Below are 23,134 nucleotides of genomic sequence, written 5' to 3'. Positions count from 1 at the left end.
AGAAGAGAGGAAGGTAGTACCTCCCTGAATGGCTGCTGTCTACCAACTAATCTTGTAGGTGTCCGCGGAATGTTATAAAGTGAAACTGTGGCCACCGCTGGTGTCTTTCTCAGTTTTTACAGCGTAAGATTTTTCTTGTAGCTTTGCTACGTAATGTATCTCGATACATTACAGGTCTTGCTGCATTACAGGTCTTGGTAGTACACTGCAAGTGTTGCAGCATGACAGGTCTTGCTACATTACAGGTCTTGGTAGTACGCTACAAGTGTTGCAGCATCACAGGTCTTGCTACATTACAGGTCTTGGTAGTACACTACAGGTGTTGCAGCATCACAGGTCTTGCTACATTACAGGTCTTGGTAGTGCGCTACAAGTGTTGCAGCATCACAGGTCTTGCTACATTACAGGTCTTGGTAGTACACTATAAGTGTTGCAGCATCACAGGTCTTGCTACATTACAGGTCTTGGTAGTACACTACAAGTGTTGCAGCATCACAGGTCTTGCTACATTACAGGTCTTGGTAGTACACTACAAGTGTTGCAGCATCACAGGTCTTGGTAGTACACTACAAGTGTTGAAGCATCACAGGTCTTGGTAGTACACTATAAGTGTTGCAGCATCACAGGTCAAGCAGTACTCTGATGACAACTACTCTGCTTCAGTACACAACTCATTACCGTGAATAATAAGAGTCACAGTAACGTGACTAAAACAATTCGTGACCCACGAATTAGCCATGATTCCTGAATGACGTTTCGGTCCGTTATGGACCATCCTCACGCCACGATTGGGGCGAAACGTTGTCCAGTGTTGGTTTATAATTTGGTTTGTCTCCGTGTTAATGGATACACTTTTCAAGGCAACAAAATGCGAGGAAGCGCTAAATCCGTAGGTCATACAGCGCCTGAGACTCGGGAAGTATTTGGGTTTGATCCGAGGAATAGGGGCGGCTCCACTTCCTCTGATCAAGAGTCCCTTCATAGGCATCATTCGGTACTACTCATAAGACTTCAGTTATTTATTGGTATTATTTGGGAAGCGCTAAAACCTTAGGGGTTATAGTGCCTCGATAATGGAAGACCCTCAGGTTCGATCCAAGGAAAGGGAGGTCAGGTCCAGGTCTTTGGATCAAGAGCCCTTCACCGACGCCTGCATTTACTGTGAAAATTTAAAGGCGTTTAACCCGCAGGGGTCATACAGAAGCGTTTAACCCGTAGGGGTCATACAAAGGTATTTAACCCATAGGGGCCATACAGAGGCGTTTAACCCGTAGGGGTCATACAGAGGCGTTTAACCCGTAGGGGTCATACAGAGACGTTTAACCCGTAGGGGTCATACAAAGGCGTTTAACCCGTAGGGGCCATGCAGAGGCGTTTAACCCGTAGAGCTCATACAGAGACGTTTAACCCGTAGGGGTCATAGAGACGTTTAACCCATAGGGGTCATAGAAACTTTTAACCCGTAGGGGTCATACAGAGACGTTTAACCCGTAGGGGTCATACAAAGGCGTTTAACCCGTAGAGATCATGGAGAGGTGTTTAACCCGTAGGGACCATGCAGAGGCGTTTAACCCGTAGGGGTCATGCAGAGGCGTTTAACCCGTAGGGGTCTTATAGAGCCATATATTTGTCCGAGAGATTGGACAGATATGTGAGTGGGAGGGGCTGGGTTTGATTGGTGTCGTGGGTACGGGAATAAATTCTTGGGTAGGTTTGGGCCAGTAGGCCTTCTGCAGTGTTCCTCCATTCTTATGCTCTTAGGTGATGAGTAGCATCATTTAAAGCGAGAACTTTGGGTAGCTTTAAAAGTTGGACAAGTACATGCGTGAGTGTGAGTTGGAACTGCCTAGAATGGGCCAGCAGGCCTGCTGTATTTCTCCTCTTCACCTACATTCTAATGCTCCTTGGATCAAGAGCCTTGGATGAAAGCGCCTTGAATGTCCTCTTGAAAACTTTTACCTTTGTTCCCGCAATATTTATTTTATTTCGGTTGCTAACATGTTGAAGAGGCTTGGACCCCACATGTTGACACACTTTTCTTATTTTGCTTATGACCTCCCGTGATGTTTGACCCTTGTAGGTCTAGCGCTTCATTTTTTATTATAATGACCCTCCTCGTGTTAAGCTCAGACTTTATATTTATAACTGGGAAGCGCTAAACCAGTAGGGTCATACAACACCTGGGGAAATGAGACAAACAGGTTTGATCTGAGAAAGGGGAGGATACCTCCTGTTTCTGGGATCAAGAGATAAACACGTTAAGAGTCTTGTCGCTTTCATGGGAGGGGGGGTTAAGTTTGATCCGAGAAAAAAGGAGTAGCTCCAGGTTCTTGGATCAAGAGACCATCGTCAAGCAGACGATGGCCAGCCTCTTCATTGCATTTTTCATTGTATAATTCATTGGGAGAGAGGGGAGCGCTAAACCTGTATGGGTCATATAGCGCCTGGAGTACTGAGGAGGTATACAGGTTCGACCCAAAGAAGGGAAGCACAGGTCCACTTTTCAAGATCAAGGACCCCGTCCCCCCCTCTCACCGGCATCAAGAGACCTTCCAGCAACACGGTCCCTTAAAACTAGGATGAATTTGAGGAGAGAAAAAGATGTCACTAAATGCCTTTTAGTTTTATTTTCACATATCACAAGTTTTACACGTTAAAATCCACGCACAAGTGCAAAATTACTTTCCTGTACACATTAAATATACAAGTATGAATATTTACAAGCTAAGATGCACCTGTCTCCAACGCACCAAAATGAATCACAGATACAATTTGTTTCCAAACAAACTAGGCTCCTTTATGTACATTTGTACATTTTGTACATATGTACACCAAAGCTAAAGTTAGCATCACAAAAATAGGTCTGAGTCTGAAAGAAGCCTAATCAACATAAGCTGCCTTGCAACCAGTACATGTTGTTGCAGTCGTAACATTTTGAAAGACTTATTGCACGCAGAGTTGACACCTTCACACACCAAGTGCGCCACAAGAATCCACTGAAATGACCTCACAAGCCACTTGAGACTAAGAGAATTAAAAACAACTTATTTTTTCTTGAAACTCACATTTTGAAAATTCTCTTTACATGGCATCAAATTTATTAAAACTCAAAGGCAGACACCACTGACTAAACTTGAACTTTTACATGTTTCCCTAAAGATACAAGCCCGAACTTTCTGAATCACACATGAATAAAATACTCAAGTTGCTTGTGAGTCTTTTAATCTCAAGAAAGTTTACACGACAGAAAAGTGGAGGTAACATTTTTCAACGTGCCTGTAGCATCTTGGCATCTGTTCAAGGACAAAAATTACAATGGAACGGTTACGATGGCGCCCGGAAGCTATAAAAGACCAAAGGCGGCCATGGCCCGAGGGCTTCTGGCTCTGTAGGGCACCACTACATGTTACTGATCCTGCCGAAGGAGTCCACGTTCAGCGTCTGTCCACCTGAGACGACTACGAACCCGGATTATTCCTTGAATCTTAAATATTAAAACATACATTCCATGAGTCAAAGAAGACACAAGTTCTCGTCAAAGCTACTGGCGCCATCACCACCGGTTACAGCAAGACTCCAGCTTGGAACTTCCAAGCTCCACGCATGAGGAATTTAGGAGTTTACAGTTTCACGCATTATGAATTATGTGAAAGCTCCCACATGATGTCTATTTCAAAGCCCACAGGTCTTAAAATTAAAAATAATGAGATTTTCTTGGCTCAAAACAGTAAAACAAAAAACATGCATGAACTCCAAATTTACCTACACCATTTGAGAGCTTTTTTTTTTTTAATTACACATGTTTGACTGTAAAGTCCTGTACATAATGAGGAACTCTAAGACCACCTACCGGGAGAACCTTCCTAGTCTTTTACATGACGAGGATCTTTATCCTCGTACATGACGAAGACCTGACGAAGGATTCCCAGCAGCCTGGCTCTCAAGGCCCAGAAGCTGCCTCAATATGAAGCAGCCAGCGGGCGCAGGAGACAAAAATCACAACATTTTTTCCCCTGATTATGAGCTCCCTCAATGAATGCACTACAATGACTCGATCCTTACGTACAGCTACAATGCCACGACTAACATATCTTTTCACTGACAATGACTCGGTAAGCCATAAATTGTTAAGACATTGATACAATGTATCACTACGTTAGATGAAGCGGATGATGCATTTTCTTTAAATGCACAAATCATACTGGTGTACATTTGAAATTAAGTATGAATGACACAACTGGATTGTACTGATTTTTTTTACATATCTTGATAATGGTGTAAAAAAATTAAATGACTCAAGGAAGAGAATATTGACAGACTTGAAACGTGATGTGTTCTATAAATAAAATAACAAAATTAGTATAACTTAATAGCTAAGACTAAATATACAACCTAAATGTAATCTTAATGAATGACGTGAGTTAATGACCAAAAACAATAGTTTATGGGTTCTAATAAGCGTATTTTTATTAATTTTCCAAGAAGAGCTAAATTAACACTTAGTCTACTCCTAACACTTGTCTTACTTTCACTTTTCTACCTTATTATGTATTATTATTATTAAAAAAAATCCTACTCAGTTTTACAAAAACACTAATTAATGCCGACAAGCTTAGTACATTGATGTTTGAAGCATCGTTTGTGCGAGACTTCTGGTTCGTATCCGGAACGGCACTTAGGAGCATAGTCTTTCTTAATCAACAGGAACCATTTGAGCCACTGTGATCCAAAACTGAGCCGAGTAATGCATTACAGCCCCTGGAAGTGTTACTGGTCCCCGAGTGCCGGTCCTGAATATGTTCCATAGGGGCGGGTGTAGAAAAAAGAGCGTAATATTACCATAGGATGGAGTGACTGGAATAAGAGTAGTAGTATTTTTTTAGCAACTAACAAAGTGGGTAGACAACACTCACTGACTTAACTAACCCCTGTGTTATTTATTTATTATTTATTACATTATAAATTTTCCCGTACGTAAGCACACCCATAAGTCTCCACACTTAAAATTACACCATGAGATATTTAGCGTAGGATGATGATAACGAGAGAGAGAGAGGGGAGATGTTCGCTAGAGCAGGTCGCTGCAACAAGTGACCAGCAGAGGAGAATAAAGACTGATAACTCACAGCGATGACTCCTCTCTCCGTGATGACTGGCTGACACTACCAAGACTACTATACACTACGATGACAACTCGAACACGACGACGACAACGACTGAAGGAAGAGAAGGTTGAGGAGTCGCCCGGCTGTGTGTGCAGCACAACACAACTCGACCACTTAAAAAAAAAATGCACAAGTGACTAAGACGGATTTAGCGACCAGACGACGAGGAGATTCGCCTTTTTCTTTTGGCCGCCATCTTTCACGTTAAGTCGTCTCGCTGCTATGCTAATGATTGGCGACGACACTGATGATGACGATGACCACGACGAGGACTGACGATGGCGACGAGGCTCCGTAGGCCAGCACGGCATATCACAGCACAGTGTTGGTTCTGAGAGTGCACGTTGGGGCCGCGGGTAGGGGGCACTTGGGAGGTTGCAGAGGGGAACAAGGACAGGAGGAAGGCTGAGGTATAAGTCGCCTGAAGACTTCTTTGGGAAGTATCCCTTCTGTAAGGGCATGGTAGGATATCGAAGTGAGGAAACAGTCAATAGAAAAGACCTCTTAAGAGGCTCGGCTCTACCAGGAGGCACAAAAAAAAAAAAAAACTAATTGAGAAATGGTCTTTTGAGTGCATTCTAGAGGTCCCAAAGTATGATGGTCAAACATCAGGAGGGGAAAGAAAGGACTGGGGAGAGGGAAGGAGATGGCCGGTCCAGTCACTGCAGCAAGCAAGCCGTCAGTCTCATTCTTCCCAACTTCCTAGTGAACTGTCTTGTCCCTTTGTCCGTCACTCGTCTTCCGCTCCAGACTTTACGTCGTCCAAGTTTTCTGTTAACATTTGTCAAGGTGTCCCTGTCAGCGACCTCGTCAGGTGGAATACCCAGGCCCCTGTGGCTGCGGCCCCGGTGCTCGGTAAGCGTAGCGCCCTTAATAGGCCAAGTTCCATAAGGGCTGCGGGAGGTAGTGGTGGGCGTGGGCTGCCCCTGGCAGGAGGGAGGAGGTGTGGGCCGCCCCCTGCAGGAGGGAGGAGCTGTGGATGCCACTATTGCTGCTGTTGGAGGAGGAAGTCATGGAAGAGGGTAGCGGCGTCGAGGTCTCTTTCCAGCTGCCACCACTCAGGTTAAGCGTATCTGTGGAAGAAGAAAAAACTTGTTTAAAATGCATGAAAGCCATTTCCAATACTCTAAAAATATGTAACTGAAAAAAATAGTGCTTCTTAACTTCGAATAAAAAAGCTGCAACAAGATTATATCTAAGTGACTTGGACCGTGTAATGATTGCTGGTACCAGACGAGGTGGGTTGAGTATTTCAGAAACTGCTGATTTCCTGAGATTTTCACACAGTCTTTAGAGTTTACAGAGTGAAAATAAGACACATGTGCAACATCTGGGTATCTTTATTGTAGACGTTTCGCCAACCAGTGGCTTTATCAATACAAATTCCAGGACATAACTTGAAGACAGTAGGACTATATACAAAAGATGAGGTAATCATTCTTGCACAACAGAGTTTACAGAGAATGATGTGGAAAATAAAATCCAGTGAGCGGCAGTTTTGTACGAAAACGCGTTATTTAATAATGATATGCGTCACAGGAGAAAAAGCAGACTGGTTCGACCTGATAGGAAGGCGACAGTAACGCAAATAACCACACGTTGCATCTCTGAATGCACAACATGTCAATCCTTGAAGTGGATGGGTACAGCAGAAGAGCATACCAGATTCCACGCCTGTTACTTAAGAACAGGAAACTGAGGCTACTGTGGGCACAGGCTCACCCAAACTGAACAAATGAAGACTGAAAGTCACCTGGAATGAGGAATCGCGATTTGTACTGCGACACGAAGATGGTAGGCTCAGAATTTGGCGTAAAATTTTACGATGTGGTGGAACGAGAGATTAGCATTATGAATGCGTAGACCACAAATCTGTAGCAACTTGATGATGCTATCATATCACCATGGACCAGAATCTTTTAAAGGTTTTCAGCACCTTGGTGAATCCATGCCATGAAGAATTCAGGCTGTTCTGGGGGGCAAAGGGGAGCCCTAACCAGCACTAGAATGGTGTAATAAAGTGGCTACTTTATATGTCGTGCTGAATAGGTATAACTTGCGATTTTGGCTTAAATGGCAATGCTCTTTTTCTCGAATAAGGCAAGCGAAAATTTATGTATGCAATAATTTAGCAAAAATCATTCTGAACCTAACGAAAAAAATATATTTCACCGTGTTTGTTTTTTATTAAATTACTGTAAACTTATCTAAAATATATTTAACTGGATTATGCTAAATTTAATTGTGCTTGTTATAATAAGGTTAGGTAAGTTCTCGAAGATTCTTTTTGTACAAAAATATTAATTTTTACATTAACATAAATGAAAAAATGTACATCTTTAAAAGCATAAGAGAAAATTTTAGAAAGGATTTAATTTTAAACGAGTTCTTGCTAATTGACCAGTTTTACTTATTCGGCACGATATATATATTTATTTGTGTGTGTGTGTGTGTGTGTGTGTGTGTGTGTGTGTGTGTGTGTGTGTGTGTGTGTGTGTGTGTGTGTGTGTGTTATTAAGGCTGGCGTCCTCCGTCATGGTGCAGACTGCAAGCAAGGAAGGACGGGAGGCTCAGGCAGTTAGCTGTGGGAACTTTCCCCAGCAGGATGTAGACAGCTGCCACAGCACCCACACATGTGGGAAAATTCACACATACAAGGCAAGTGTATCTACGGTGTCCATCCACAAGCCAGTCTTCAGTCTCCAGTCCTTGTTCCACGCCGTTACCACTAATGAATGTCATGCTCGCCAGAAATCCCTAATATTTGTTTTTTTCAAAGGGCTCTCCGGTGAATCAGCAAAGAATCCTTTGCAGACTTCCATCCCAAAAGGAGGCCTAAGAGTTCAGGCAACAACAGCTCTAGCAGACAAAGCTTAAATCACAAGAGGGGACCAATCTTTGGCCCACGGTTCTGCCCAACGTATCAGCGACCCTCTCTGACTCCCCTCTCCCCTATCCAGAACCCGTCCTCTTCTAGATCTCCCATCCCGCAGCCCTCTCTTTCCAATCTCTCCTCCCGCATCCTTCCTCTTATACTCTTCCCTACCCCGAAGCTCTTCCCTTTCTCCCTCCTCTCCCGCACCTTTCCCTTCCTCACCTCACGTTCAGGGTAGGATCATCAGTGTGCTGGGCCAGACGCAACCCTGCTCCAGCAACCTTAATAAGACACATGAGTTTTCTCTAGTGCGCCAAACCAAACAAGGCCGCCGTGCGAGGCTGCTGTCCCACCTTGAGAACAATAACATTTGGTGTTCTCGCCCAGCTCACTGACCTCCAAGAAGATCTTTGTGTACAGGACGTGTTTTTTCTCTCCACATCACATTCCCCCCGTATGAGATAAATGTAAAAGTTGGCCTCTGTAAACACACAAAAGAGAACACTAGTGTGTGCCGCTCTTACCCCACGTAAGCAAAGGTCTTGTGCTACTGACATCTAGCTGTCTACAATGGTGATGTGACCTTAGAGGCGCCAGTTACCGAGAACACATTTACGATTTAGGAGTTTCAGCGTTACTCAGGTTGTAGGATTTTTACATTTCCCTCCCCCCTGGGGTAAGTTTACTGGGCAGCGCTTTTCACAATGAAAGTGAATATACCACCACATAGTAGTACATAACAGCCCAAATACTTCGACACTTGCTGTAGGATACAAAATGAAAAATGAATGTAACATATGATTTTCCCCTCCACGCCCATTGATATACATTTGATGGGTTTCGAGTTTTTCCTACTCCTGCAGCCCAGCCCTAGGCCAGGCTTTCCTGGTCAACCAGGCTATTGAAGCTGGTGACCAATGAATGTGTCAATCCAATGTTGAATATGCAGCAGCATCAGCATGGAGCCCTTGGCCTATGATAACATGTCCAGAAACTAAAAGTCCAGATATTTGATACTAGACTATCCTTGAATTAAGAATTGCTCAAAAGATCTAAACCATACAAGACCAAAAGACAGAGAAACCAGTATAGCAGAGAAACAGTATAGGCAGAGGACCGCGACTACACCCACTCAACAGAACACACAACTTTCTCAGCCGAACATACAACATACTGAATTAAACACACACAGCACACACTGCTGACCGCAGCTAGACATACATACCACGAACTCAGTACAAGACTTCATCAGCAAGTTAGTGGTTGGCCTTCCCAGTTGCAGTGTGTCAGTCACGTTCACTTCTGGCGAAGTGTGGAGTCACTCACTCAACCCAGCCTCACCACTCACCACAGTCACCATAACTAACATCATGCAAAATGAGATTTCACACTTTCGATCCTATGTGATTGCTCACGAAATTCCTAACGTATTTAAAAAAATTAATCTATCTGTTACCGGTTTTCGAGGAACTTATTAAGTTCCATCTTTCACCGTCTCAAGACTGACAAGTTATTTGCATTCGTGTATATTAAGCTTGGCTTGGCCCCCACAGACATCACTACATAATTCATTCGGCAGCCATTCATGTCCCTTAGCTGGGCGGATCCTAGCTCACCTCTTAGTTTTTGTGAGCCAGCTTTACTGATTTCTGGCAATTTTATACCGTTTTTTCCTGTTTTATATCGTGTCTATGCTGATTTTTACAATAATTGTCGTTTTATACGTTTATGTTGCTGCATATCGTGTTTATTTGGTTTTACAGTGTTTGTGTTGTTTTATACTTCATTTATTGTTTTAAACCATTTATTCGGTTGTATATCGTGTTATTATTGCTTTATATCGTATTTACGATATATATATATATATATATATATACATATATATATATATATACATATATATATATATATATATATACATATATATATACATATATATATATATATATATATATATATATATATATATATATATATATATATATATATATATATATATATATATATATACATATATATATATACATATATATATACATATATATATATATATATACATATATATATATACATATATATATATATATATATATATATATATATATGTAGGTAGTAGGTTGGTAGACAGCAACCACCCAGGGAAGTACTACCGTCCTGCCAGATGACTGTGAAACAAAAACCTGTAACTGTTTTGCATGATGGTAGGATTGCTGGTTTCTTTTTCTGTCTCATAAACACGCTAAGATAACAGGGATATCTTGCTACTCCTACTTACACTTTGGTCACACTTCACAGACACGCACATGCATATATATATATACATACATCTAGGTTTTTCTCCTTTTTCTAAATAGCTCTTGTTCTTTTTTATTTCTTCTATTGTCCATGGGGAAGTGGAAAAGAATCTTTCCTCCGTAAGCCATGCGTGTCGTATGAGGCGACTAAAATGCCGGGAGCAATGGGCTAGTAACCCCTTCTCCTGTATACAATTACTAAAAAAGAGAAGAAGAAAAACTTTATAAAACTGGGTTGCTTAAATGTGCGTGGATGTAGTGCGGATGACAAGAAACAGATGATTGCTGATGTTATGAATGAAAAGAAGTTGGATGTCCTGGCCCTAAGCGAAACAAAGCTGAAGGGGGTAGGAGAGTTTCAGTGGGGGGAAATAAATGGGATTAAATCTGGAGTATCTGAGAGAGTTAGAGCAAAGGAAGGGGTAGCAGTAATGTTAAATGATCAGTTATGGAAGGAGAAAAGAGAATATGAATGTGTAAATTCAAGAATTATGTGGATTAAAGTAAAGGTTGGATGCGAGAAGTGGGTCATAATAAGCGTGTATGCACCTGGAGAAGAGAGGAATGCAGAGGAGAGAGAGAGATTTTGGGAGATGTTAAGTGAATGTATAGGAGCCTTTGAACCAAGTGAGAGAGTAATTGTGGTAGGGGACTTGAATGCTAAAGTAGGAGAAACTTTTAGAGAGGGTGTGGTAGGTAAGTTTGGGGTGCCAGGTGTAAATGATAATGGGAGCCCTTTGATTGAACTTTGTATAGAAAGGGGTTTAGTTATAGGTAATACATATTTTAAGAAAAAGAGGATAAATAAGTATACACGATATGATGTAGGGCGAAATGACAGTAGTTTGTTGGATTATGTATTGGTAGATAAAAGACTGTTGAGTAGACTTCAGGATGTACATGTTTATAGAGGGGCCACAGATATATCAGATCACTTTCTAGTTGTAGCTACACTGAGAGTAAAAGGTAGATGGGATACAAGGAGAATAGAAGCATCAGGGAAGAGAGAGGTGAAGGTTTATAAACTAAAAGAGGAGGCAGTTAGGGTAAGATATAAACAGCTATTGGAGGATAGATGGGCTAATGAGAGCATAGGCAATGGGGTCGAAGAGGTATGGGGTAGGTTTAAAAATGTAGTGTTAGAGTGTTCAGCAGAAGTTTGTGGTTACAGGAAAGTGGGTGCAGGAGGGAAGAGGAGCGATTGGTGGAATGATGATGTAAAGAGAGTAGTAAGGGAGAAAAAGTTAGCATATGAGAAGTTTTTACAAAGTAGAAGTGATGCAAGGAGGGAAGAGTATATGGAGAAAAAGAGAGAAGTAAAGAGAGTGGTGAAGCAATGTAAAAAGAGAGCAAATGAGAGAGTGGGTGAGATGTTATCAACAAATTTTGTTGAAAATAAGAAAAAGTTTTGGAGTGAGATTAACAAGTTAAGAAAGCCTAGAGAACAAATGGATTTGTCAGTTAAAAATAGGAGAGGAGAGTTATTAAATGGAGAGTTAGAGGTATTGGGAAGATGGAAGGAATATTTTGAGGAATTGTTAAATGTTGATGAAGATAGGGAAGCTGTGATTTCGTGTATAGGGCAAGGAGGAATAACATCTTGTAGGAGTGAGGAAGAGCCAGTTGTGAGTGTGGGGGAAGTTCGTGAGGCAGTAGGTAAAATGAAAGGGGGTAAGGCAGCCGGGATTGATGGGATAAAGATAGAAATGTTAAAAGCAGGTGGGGATATAGTTTTGGAGTGGTTGGTGCAATTATTTAATAAATGTATGGAAGAGGGTAAGGTACCTAGGGATTGGCAGAGAGCATGCATAGTTCCTTTGTATAAAGGCAAAGGGGATAAAAGAGAGTGCAAAAATTATAGGGGGATAAGTCTGTTGAGTGTACCTGGTAAAGTGTATGGTAGAGTTATAATTGAAAGAATTAAGAGTAAGACGGAGAATAGGATAGCAGATGAACAAGGAGGCTTTAGGAAAGGTAGGGGGTGTGTGGACCAGGTGTTTACAGTGAAACATATAAGTGAACAGTATTTAGATAAGGCTAAAGAGGTCTTTGTGGCATTTATGGATTTGGAAAAGGCGTATGACAGGGTGGATAGGGGGGCAATGTGGCAGATGTTGCAAGTGTATGGTGTAGGAGGTAGGTTACTGAAAGCAGTGAAGAGTTTTTACGAGGATAGTGAGGCTCAAGTTAGAGTATGTAGGAAAGAGGGAAATTTTTTCCCAGTAAAAGTAGGCCTTAGACAAGGATGTGTGATGTCACCGTGGTTGTTTAATATATTTATAGATGGGGTTGTAAGAGAAGTAAATGCGAGGGTCTTGGCAAGAGGCGTGGAGTTAAAAGATAAAGAATCACACACAAAGTGGGAGTTGTCACAGCTGCTCTTTGCTGATGACACTGTGCTCTTGGGAGATTCTGAAGAGAAGTTGCAGAGATTGGTGGATGAATTTGGTAGGGTGTGCAAAAGAAGAAAATTAAAGGTGAATACAGGAAAGAGTAAGGTTATGAGGATAACAAAAAGATTAGGTGATGAAAGATTGAATATCAGATTGGAGGGAGAGAGTATGGAGGAGGTGAACGTATTCAGATATTTGGGAGTGGACGTGTCAGCAGATGGGTCTATGAAAGATGAGGTGAATCATAGAATTGATGAGGGAAAAAGAGTGAGTGGTGCACTTAGGAGTCTGTGGAGACAAAGAACTTTGTCCTTGGAGGCAAAGAGGGGAATGTATGAGAGTATAGTTTTACCAACGCTCTTATATGGGTGTGAAGCGTGGGTGATGAATGTTGCAGCGAGGAGAAGGCTGGAGGCAGTGGAGATGTCATGTCTGAGGGCAATGTGTGGTGTGAATATAATGCAGAGAATTCGTAGTTTGGAAGTTAGGAGGAGGTGCGGGATTACCAAAACTGTTGTCCAGAGGGCTGAGGAAGGGTTGTTGAGGTGGTTCGGACATGTAGAGAGAATGGAGCGAAACAGAATGACTTCAAGAGTGTATCAGTCTGTAGTGGAAGGAAGGCGGGGTAGGGGTCGGCCTAGGAAGGGTTGGAGGGAGGGGGTAAAGGAGGTTTTGTGTGCGAGGGGCTTGGACTTCCAGCAGGCATGCGTGAGCGTGTTTGATAGGAGTGAATGGAGACAAATGGTTTTTAATACTTGACGTGCTGTTGGAGTGTGAGCAAAGTAACATTTATGAAGGGATTCAGGGAAACCGGCAGGCCGGACTTGAGTCCTGGAGATGGGAAGTACAGTGCCTGCACTCTGAAGGAGGGGTGTTAATGTTGCAGTTTAAAAACTGTAGTGTAAAGCACCCTTCTGGCAAGACAGTGATGGAGTGAATGATGGTGAAAGTTTTTCTTTTTCGGGCCACCCTGCCTTGGTGGGAAACGGCCGGTGTGATAATAAAAAAAAAAAAAAAAAAAAATATATATGTATATATATATATATATATATATATATATATATATATATATATATATATATATTTATATATGTGTGTGTGTGTGTGTGTGTGTGTGTGTGTGTGTGTGTGTGTGTGTGTGTGTGTGTGTGTGTGTGTGTGTGTGTATAAGGAATTCGCGAGAGCATGCGAAATATACACAAACACTGATCTCTGGCTGAAGGAGACTCGAACCTACGAACCTTAGGACAAGGTACGCAGTCCTTTACCAATCTACCCACACTGGACAATACCTTGGCGTGTAGCATGCGCTACACGTTTGATCCAAGGCAGCCAGCTTTCAGGGAGAAGGCTTACAGCTTTTCATCTCATCCCCTGCATGCATCAGCCTTACTAGAGATTTGAACAATGCAAGGAATTCGCTGGCTGCCTTGGATCAAACGTGTAGCGCATGCTACACGCCAAGGTATTGTCCAGTGTGGGTAGATTGGTAAAGCACTGCGTACCTTGTCCTAAGGTTCGTAGGTTCGAGTCTCCTTCAGCCAGAGATCAGCGTTTATATATATATATATATATATATATATATATATATATATATATATATATATATATATATATATATATATATATATATATACAATGTTTACGCTGTTAATGCTGGCCTCCACCACCAGGGCACATGACGTCACGGGGCTGATAGCTGCTTGTTTATTCTGTGTCGTCAGAACGAACTGCAGTGTTGGCACCCTCCTGGCACCCTTCCACGACCTCCCTGGCACTTCCTCACTCTACTTCTGCCCGACTCAGGGCATTCGTTAACCCACATCCACGGAGCGTAAGCTCGCTGGCCTAGTCATCGACCTCCTACGAAAAACGTTGGGTCGGCTCTTTAAAAATTATATTTATAAGAAAGCCCTAAATCCGACTGGGTCACATAGCTCTTTAAATCCTATTACAAGAGGGGCAAAGACCGATGCATTAGAACATAAAGGTAGAACACTGCAGCAGGCCTACTGGCCCATACTAGGCAGGTCCTTCTCAATCCAATGGGTGGGTAGATACAATTCCTTAAATCAAGGGCCCTTAAACACCAAGGCATTCCTTCTTAAAATAAGGTGACTATAGCAAGCAAAATAGTGCGTGCGACTGGCACCAACGGCCTCCTCGATCAGGCCAACAACAGGGAGGCCTGATCTGGTTATAACTGTCATGTTATGCCTATGATACACCTGTATAACTTGCCAGCCCTAGGCTAGGCTTGTCTGGTGCTTGCGTGGTCAACTAGGCTGTTGGTGCTCGCAGCCCGCAGGCTCACATAGCCATGACAACCAGACTCATTCCCTTAAGAGGGAACTTGGTAAATGCCTCAAGTTAATTCCTGACAATCAGGCTGTGGTTTTTGTGTTGGGCTATTTAAGGTCAGCAGTAACAGCCTGATCGATCAGGCCATGATCCATCAGGAGGTCTGGTCTGGGACCGGGCCACGGGAGCGTTGATCCTCGAAAACATCCTCCAGGTAGGTACTCGGTACCCTGGCACCGTCTTCAGCTACTGATGTGCTACCTGTAACAGGCGTTGATGGGGATAATTACTTCACGCTCAAGTCTAATGAGATGAGGTGTATAATTGATGAATCTCGCGAGGGATGTGAGGCCCACGTCAATGCAGGATTTAGTGTCCACGGCTCCGTGCCTGGAGGCGTTATTACCATGGCTACGTACCTGGACTTGTTACAACCATAGCTAGGTGCATGGATGTGTTACAACCATAGCTAGGTGCCTGGATGTGTTACAACCATAGCTAGGTGCCTGGACGTATTACAATCATAGCTAGGTGCCTGGATGTTACAACCAGGGTTAGGTACTTGGACGTGTTATAACCATAGCTAAGTGCCCGGACGTGTTACAATCATAACAAGGTGCCTGGACGTGTTACAACCATAGCTAGGTGCCCGGACGTGTTACAACCATACCAAGGTGCCTGGACTTGTTACAACCATAGCGGTGCCTGGATGTGTTACAACCATGGTTAGATGCCTGGATGTGCTACAACCATGGTTAGGTGCCTGGATGTGTTACAGCCATAGGTGCCTGGATGTGTTACAACCATGGTTAGGTGCCTGGATGTGTTACAACCATAGTTAGGTGCCTGGATGTTACAACCATGGTTAGATGCCTGGATGTATTACAACCATGGTTAGGTGCCTGGATGTGTTACAACCATAGTTAGGTGCCTTGATGTGTTACAACCATAACAAGGTGCCCGGACGTGTTACAACCCTAGTTAGATGCCTGGACGTGTTACAACCATAAAAAGGTGCCCGGATGCGTTATCCACGACATCGTTCGTGGTAGGAGAGTGGCAATGTTACAGGTTGGCAGTATATGGTCAACACTCTTCCAACTTCCTCTGGCCAGGTTACAACCTCCACTGTGCCGCCGACAAATATGCCATATTTATATCACTAACTTGGGGAGGGTTAATAACCCAGGATAACTCAAGAAAGCCAAACAGTGAGGCGTATTTCCACTCCGGTTCTTACGTCCTCTCCCTGGATGCCACCCACATCATTCCACTATCTACTGCTACCGAACTGAGTAGGAGTAGCGGAAAGAGAGAGAGAGAGAGAGAGAGAGAGAGAGAGAGAGAGAGAGAGAGAGAGAGAGAGAGAGAGAGAGAGAGAGAGAGAGAGAGAGAGAGAGAGAGATATGCATGTCAATATACAGTAGATATTTAGATGGTACAGAAAGTACTCCTAAAACAGTACACACATTATTATTATTATTATTATTATTATTATTATTATTAACACTAGATGCACGAAAATTTGTAGGTGAGGAGGTGACCCATTTCCCAAACTCTCCACTCTCCCTTCCTCTCCCCTCCCTCCACCCTGCCTGCCCTCTTTCACTCCCCCCGACCCTGCCAGCCCAAACCCACGTGACGCTTGGTCAACATGTCTTACAAGTCAGCAACAGTTTATATAAAATTTGACGCCAATTTCTGCTTATACGTCTTTCCCAACATTCAAGTCGGCCGTATCTGGCGGCGAGGTCTTGCAAGAGCCACTCAACAAAGGTCTTGCCTCATGCTGTCTTACAAAGACCTTCATTGTTGCCTCTCGAGGCTTGCAATGAATCGTCACCATCTGCTCTACCCCCCCCCCAATCCCCCTCCTCCCTTCTCTCTGAGACTATTCCTTGACCTTTGCTCTTACAAACAGAATAAGATATTTATTGGTGGTACACGCAAGATAGTCTCACTATACCCAGTAGTAAATATACAGGGTGTATAAAAAAATGGACCCCAATTTCAAAGCAAACTGCTCTGAAATTGGGCCCATCTTTCTGAAACACCCTGAATTTATTATTATAATTATTATTATTATTATTATTATTATTATTATTACATTCATGTTCAAGACTTTGAAACTGAACACTTCTGTAGACCCAGGGACTGACTACTCCACAAATACTTTCTCAAGGCTGACAGACTGATCATATTATATTTACCTCTCTACTGCTGCTGTCACCATATTTTTTTTTTAAGACATGTGCCACACTTAGGAATCTTTATTCCGAAAAATTTCGACCACACGATAGGCTTCTTCGGTCGGATGCAGGAGACACCAAAAGCAGTGGAGGTGCAAAGACGTTATAAGCAATCCATCACCTTCGAAGTCGTAGTTTTAAGGTGATCAGTCCCTGCTCCATCGTCTCTACATATCCAATGCATCTGCTGCCTCCTCTGTGTTCAACTACCTGGAATCTACTTGGAGGGAATTCTGGGGATCAACATTAGAGTTGTGCAACGTTTGGAGCAACGGAAGCAAGCAGATTCGATCCACAAGCATCAAGGGGCCTCCCTCCCTCCCACTTGAAACTCAGAAACGTAAAGCTGAATCTGATGTAGTGAGAATATGAGTGTATATTAAGAGCATTGTAAACTTAGGCATTCTGGGAGTGTCAAGGCAACCAGTCATACGGTGATACTCGTAGTGTCAAGGCAACCAACAACTCCTTTATCTACACCCCAGCGTATCAAAGAGCGTGAATAATCCCTACGGACCCACATGGCACCTCACCAGGCGGTGAGCAACTGCTTGCTAAACTGCCACGACGAAGCCTGTATGATGTCACCAACATCTCCGGCAGGAAAGTGACGTCATTGACGGGCCCATCCCCTTACTGGAAGTCCAACAGCGTCACTATTCTCCCCGCTCCCATGACGTCAGAGCTACGTCCCCTTGTTTACGCCATCAAGTATCCGAAATAATTTGGTAAGAGGTGATAAAACAAGTGAGAGGAGTGACGGTGACGTCGGTCAGTCCGAAATACTGTATCACAAATGGTATACAGCACCGACAAGCTGGTCGGACACAAGTGCAGCACATAACGGAATACAGCAGCAGGCCTACTGGCCCATGCTAGGCCGGTCCAACTCTCACCCACCCACTTACGTACCCGTCCAACCTATTCTTGAAGCTCTCGCTTCCGAGATGCTGAGCGGGAGTTTTTCATTTGTCCACAACTCTACTGTCAAATCATTGTTTTCCTTTATTTCTAAATCTACACTTCTGGAGGAGTATCTGGAGTATCTGGAGGTTATTCCGGGGATCAACGCCCCCGCGGCCCGGTCCATGACCAGGCCTCCCGATGGATCAGGGCCTGATCAACTAGGCTGTTACTGCTGGCCGCACGCAGTCCGACGTACGAGCCACAGCCCGGCTGATCCGGCACCGACTATAGGTATCTGTCCAGCTCTCTCTTGAAGGCAGCCAGGGGTTTATTGGTAATTCCCCTAATGCTTGATGGGAGGCTGTTGAACAGTTTTGGGCCCCGGACACTTATGGTGTTTCCCCTTAGTGTACCAATGGCGCCCCTACTTTTTATTGGCGGCATTTTGCATCGCCTGCCCAGTCTTTTACTTTCGTAGGGAGTGATTTCTGTGTGCAGATTTGGGACCATTCCTTCCAAGATTTTCCAAGTGTAGATTATGATATATCTCTCCCTCCTGCGTTCCAACGAGTACAAGTCAAGTGCTTCCAAGCGTTCCCAGTAGTTAAGGTGCTTGACAGAACTTATACGTGCAGTAAAGGATCTCTGTACACTCTCTAGATCTGCGAATTCACCTGCTTTGTATGGAGATGTTAATGTACAGTATTCCAGCCTAGAGAGAACAAGTGATTTGAAAAGGATCATCATGGGCTTGGCATCTCTCGTTTTGAAAGTTCTCATTATCCATCCTATCATTTTCTTTGCACGTGCGATCATGGCACTGTTGTAATCCTTGAAAGTGAGATCCTCAGACATTACTACTCCCAGGTCCCTTACATTATTTTTCCGCTCTATTGTATGGCCGGAGTCAGTAGTATACTCTGTTCTAGTTATTATCTCCTCCAGTTTTCCATAACGGAGTAGTTGGAATTTGTCCTCATTGAACATCATATTGTTTACCGTTGCCCACTGGAAAACTTTGTTTATATCTTCTTGGAGGTTAACCGCGTCCTCAGCAGATGACAGCCTCATGCAGATCCTAGTATCATCCGCAAAGGATGATACGGTGCTGTGGTGTATATCTCTGTTTATGTCTGATATGAGGATAAGGAATAAGATGGGGGCGAGTACTGTGCCTTGTGGAACAGAGCTCTTCACTATGGCAGCCTCCGATTTAACTCTGTTGACCACTACTCTTTGTGTTCGATTTGTTAGGAAGTTGAAGATCCATCTCCCCACTTTCCCAGTTATTCCTTTAGCACGTATTTTATGGGCTATTACGCCATGATCGCATTTGTCACTTAACTACCTAGAATCCATATCCCCGTTATTTATTCAGGGTTTCCACTGGTAAACTTCAACCATAGCTCCTCTAATTTTATGCCTTTCCAAAGAGTGGAAATTCGGTGCTCTCAGCTTATCTGGTACACGTGATTAACTTAAGTCATCCTTCTCTGTATGTTTTCCACTGCATTTATGCTTATTCTGTAATAAGAATAGAACTGCGCAGCATAATCTAATGAGATTTTACCAAGGATATATAAAGCTGAAGTGTAACCTGAGGACTGCTATTATTTATACTTCTTAATATTAAGCCAAGCATTATTGCAACTTCATTGCCTACACTTATGCACTGTTGTCTTGACTTTAAATTACTGCTAACCAGACTGGTATACTTTTCAAGGCTACTGAGAATTTTCCTACTCCCGCAGCTCGGTCCTGGGCCAGGCTTATTTGGTGCTTGTTTGATCAACCAGGCTGATCTGGCATTTAACTTAGGTAACTCCATGAGATGTTGAAACCTTGTGATTTTTTGTATAAATCGTTTAGAAAGCCAACAAGTTTATAAATAAAACAGTGATGCAACATTTAAGTTTGTCTGTGATTTGTGATCACTTCCGCTAAGTACTTCATGAACCTCAAGATTAATTTATCAAAGATTCCTTGTATGTCAGAACAAGGTCAGGCACGTTTTGTCATCTAATTGGCTCTGTTACAAACTGCTTAAAAAAAAAATCCTGGATTATTTCTAGAAAGTCGATCGACTTTAAATTTCCAGTCTATTCCAATCAATCCGGTTCAAGTTAAAATCCCCCATTAAAACTACATTTTCGTATCTCGATGTCTTAACAGTTTCGCCCCGTAGAAGTTTACGGCGGTGACTGTCTAGTTAGGGCGGCCTGTTCTTTAAACCACGTCCAAGATTAACTTTTCACGCCCATCGAGAAACTGCAGCCATACAGACTACGTTTGCGTTCCTTCTGCCTTTATATCGTTTCTAGAGCAACAATTCAAATATTCCCCGACACATATCACACCTCCGCCTCTTTCTTAACTCTATCGTCTGCGGAGCAGGCTTCCTCAGTCGAAAATATATGTGACTACCTATGATATACATACCTTTGAGTTTCGATAGTTTCTCAGTTGGGCCCTGGACCAGGCTTGTCTGGTCAACCAGGTTGTTGCTGTTGACGGCTTGCTGGCTGCTCGCATATCAACCACAGCCTGGTAGATTACAATAGTCAAGAAAGTAGAAGTAACGAGGTAATCTCTCTCCACATCCACTGTCTTCAGTATTTTTAATCGCTTGCGTTCGACTGATAAAGCTTGCTGCGCGGGCGAAATGTTCGTACACGTCTTAGCGAAACACTATGTGAATGCTTGAGAAATATGTGTACCACTTGTACTACTTTTTATGAGATTATTATTATTATTACTATTATTATTATTAAAATTATTATTATTATTAGCGTGTGTCCATGGCGGTGACGTCAGTGAGCACGTCATGACGTAAGGGCCTGTACTGAGTGTCCGCTTCTCACAGTCTGTACTGAGTGTCCGCTTCTCACAGTAAGTGTTGTATAAAAAACCTAAGCGAGATGGAGGTGGTGGGCAGAATACGGACATGTTACTGGATGGTCTCCCCGGATGAGACCAAGAAACCAACACCACCAGAGTACTTGGAGGTCCCATCCTGGACGTTATAAGTGGATAGATATGACATGTACAACACAAGTCTATCTTTATCGGCAAAAAAGATACATAAGATACATAAATATACTCGAGTGTTACACACGTCTTATTCATCAACTTGTTGATAATGGACACCATTAATGATCTTTTTAAGAAGTGTACAAAAAGGGATATAACGTGTTGAAAATATCTGACCAAGACAGAACTCTTGGCAGTGGATTAAAGGCGGATAAATTTGTATTTAATATTACATCAAAGCTCTGTGTTGTCTTCCAGTCCCTCCAGCCTGTGTTGTCTTCCAATCCCTCCAGCCTGTGTTGTCTTCCAATCCCTCCAGCCTGTGTTGTCTTCCAATCCCTCCAGCTTGTGTTGTCTTCCAGTCCCTCCAGCCTGTGTTGTCTTCCAATCCCTCCAGCTTGTGTTGTCTTCCAGTCCCTCCAGCCTGTGTTATCTGTCCACTCCTTCCAGCCTGTGTTGACTGTTCAGTCCTTCCAGCCTGCGTTGACTGTCCAGTCCTTCCAGCCTGTGTTGACTGTCTAGTCCTTCCAGCCTGTGTAGGACAGTCCCACCAGCCTGTGTTAACTGTCCATTCCTTCCAGCCTGTGTAGGACAGTATCACCAGCCTGTGTTAACTGTCCAGTCCTTCCAGCCTGTGTAGGACAGTCCCACCAGCCTGTGTTGACTGTCCAGTCCTTTCAGCCCGTGTAGGACAGTTCCTCCAACTTGTGTGTAATATATTTATTAACTGGGTTAGCGGGCCACCAGCAGCAACAGCCTGGTTGATAAGGCAAACAAACACCAGACGAGCCTGGTCCATGGGAGGCCTCCGGAAGTAGAGTGCGGAGTGTTACCACTGCTACTCATTTGGCAGTTGGGGTCGCAAAGAAAACTCGGCCACATGAAGTGTGGTCAAAGACAGGGCAAGTGCACTGTCGAGAAATTACACATTTTTTGACATACGCATATCACTTCACTGATAGTGATACAGTATCTGAAATCTTGAGATTATACCTTTATCTCTTCATATCAACTAAACAAGTACTACGTGATAAGATTATTATTTACGAAATGATTGAACACTTTTAAGATCCAAATATAGAACTAGTTAGCCATAACACTGAGTATAGACACTGCAATACCGTATAAATACCACAACAATAAACAGACGTCACAACTCTTACCACAGACACCACAACAATAAGCATAAATACTATAATGAGTATAGCCCCACACCACTGAGTATAACACCACAACAATAAGTGTAAACACCACAATGGTTTCTTAACACACTCAGGCTGGTGTGCAGTGTTCCTCCTTTCTTATACTTTTATATATCGGCTGAAGGAAATTTTCGAAATTGATAGTGATAACCTGACATTAAATGCTAGATTAGTTTCACCTCGCGATATTTAACGTCGTTCTTCTCTTCGCTAAATCTTTCTTTTCTCCGTCCTTCTCAATTTCTGTTTTCAGTTTTTTAATCACTCCTTCAATGCCATATTGTCCCCTTTTGCACTGAATGGGTGAGTCCTCAATTCCTTCCTTTTATGTCCTCTCCTCCCTCTTTACTTTCCTCCATCTAGGATTCCTTAATTTCCTTCCACTCCTTCCCCTCTCATTCCTTCCTCTTCCTTTCCACCCCTCCCTCTCTCATTCCTTCCTTACCATACCTTCCTCCCATCCCTCTTCCTTTCACTTCTTCCCTCTCTCCATCCTTCCTGCTTCGGAGTTCCCTTCAGATGGCGCAACAACAGCGCCGCTAATGGCTGGGAGATTTCAAGCTTCTCTTTACACAAACACTGTCAAAACTCGCTGCCCCATCGTGTCGACACGACATCAACTTCCCTTCACCTGTCCCCCGAACATACAGCATCTCTCTGCAGCTGTCAGCAACATTATCAAAACTTTACACGGGGTGCTAAACACATGCGAGTCATTC

General features: G+C 43.1%; 1 protein-coding gene across 2 annotated transcripts in view; it reads right to left on the bottom strand.

Moving 5' to 3' along the window:
- Positions 1-2,608: 2,608 nt before the first annotated feature.
- LOC128692111 (uncharacterized) overlaps positions 2,609-23,134 on the bottom strand; it is a 50,409-nt gene continuing 29,883 nt past the window's right edge. For both annotated transcript variants that reach the window (XM_053781110.2, XM_053781111.2), the window contains one exon: positions 2,609-6,238. In XM_053781110.2, coding sequence (XP_053637085.2) covers positions 6,036-6,238 — 203 coding nt within the window. In that variant the 3' untranslated portion in view covers positions 2,609-6,035. The remainder of the gene's footprint in view (positions 6,239-23,134) is intronic.

This window comes from Cherax quadricarinatus, chromosome 15 (genome assembly GCF_038502225.1).
Source record: "Cherax quadricarinatus isolate ZL_2023a chromosome 15, ASM3850222v1, whole genome shotgun sequence".
In the NCBI taxonomy this organism is placed as follows: domain Eukaryota; kingdom Metazoa; phylum Arthropoda; class Malacostraca; order Decapoda; family Parastacidae; genus Cherax; species Cherax quadricarinatus.
This window is presented reverse-complemented; position numbering and strand designations above follow the sequence as displayed.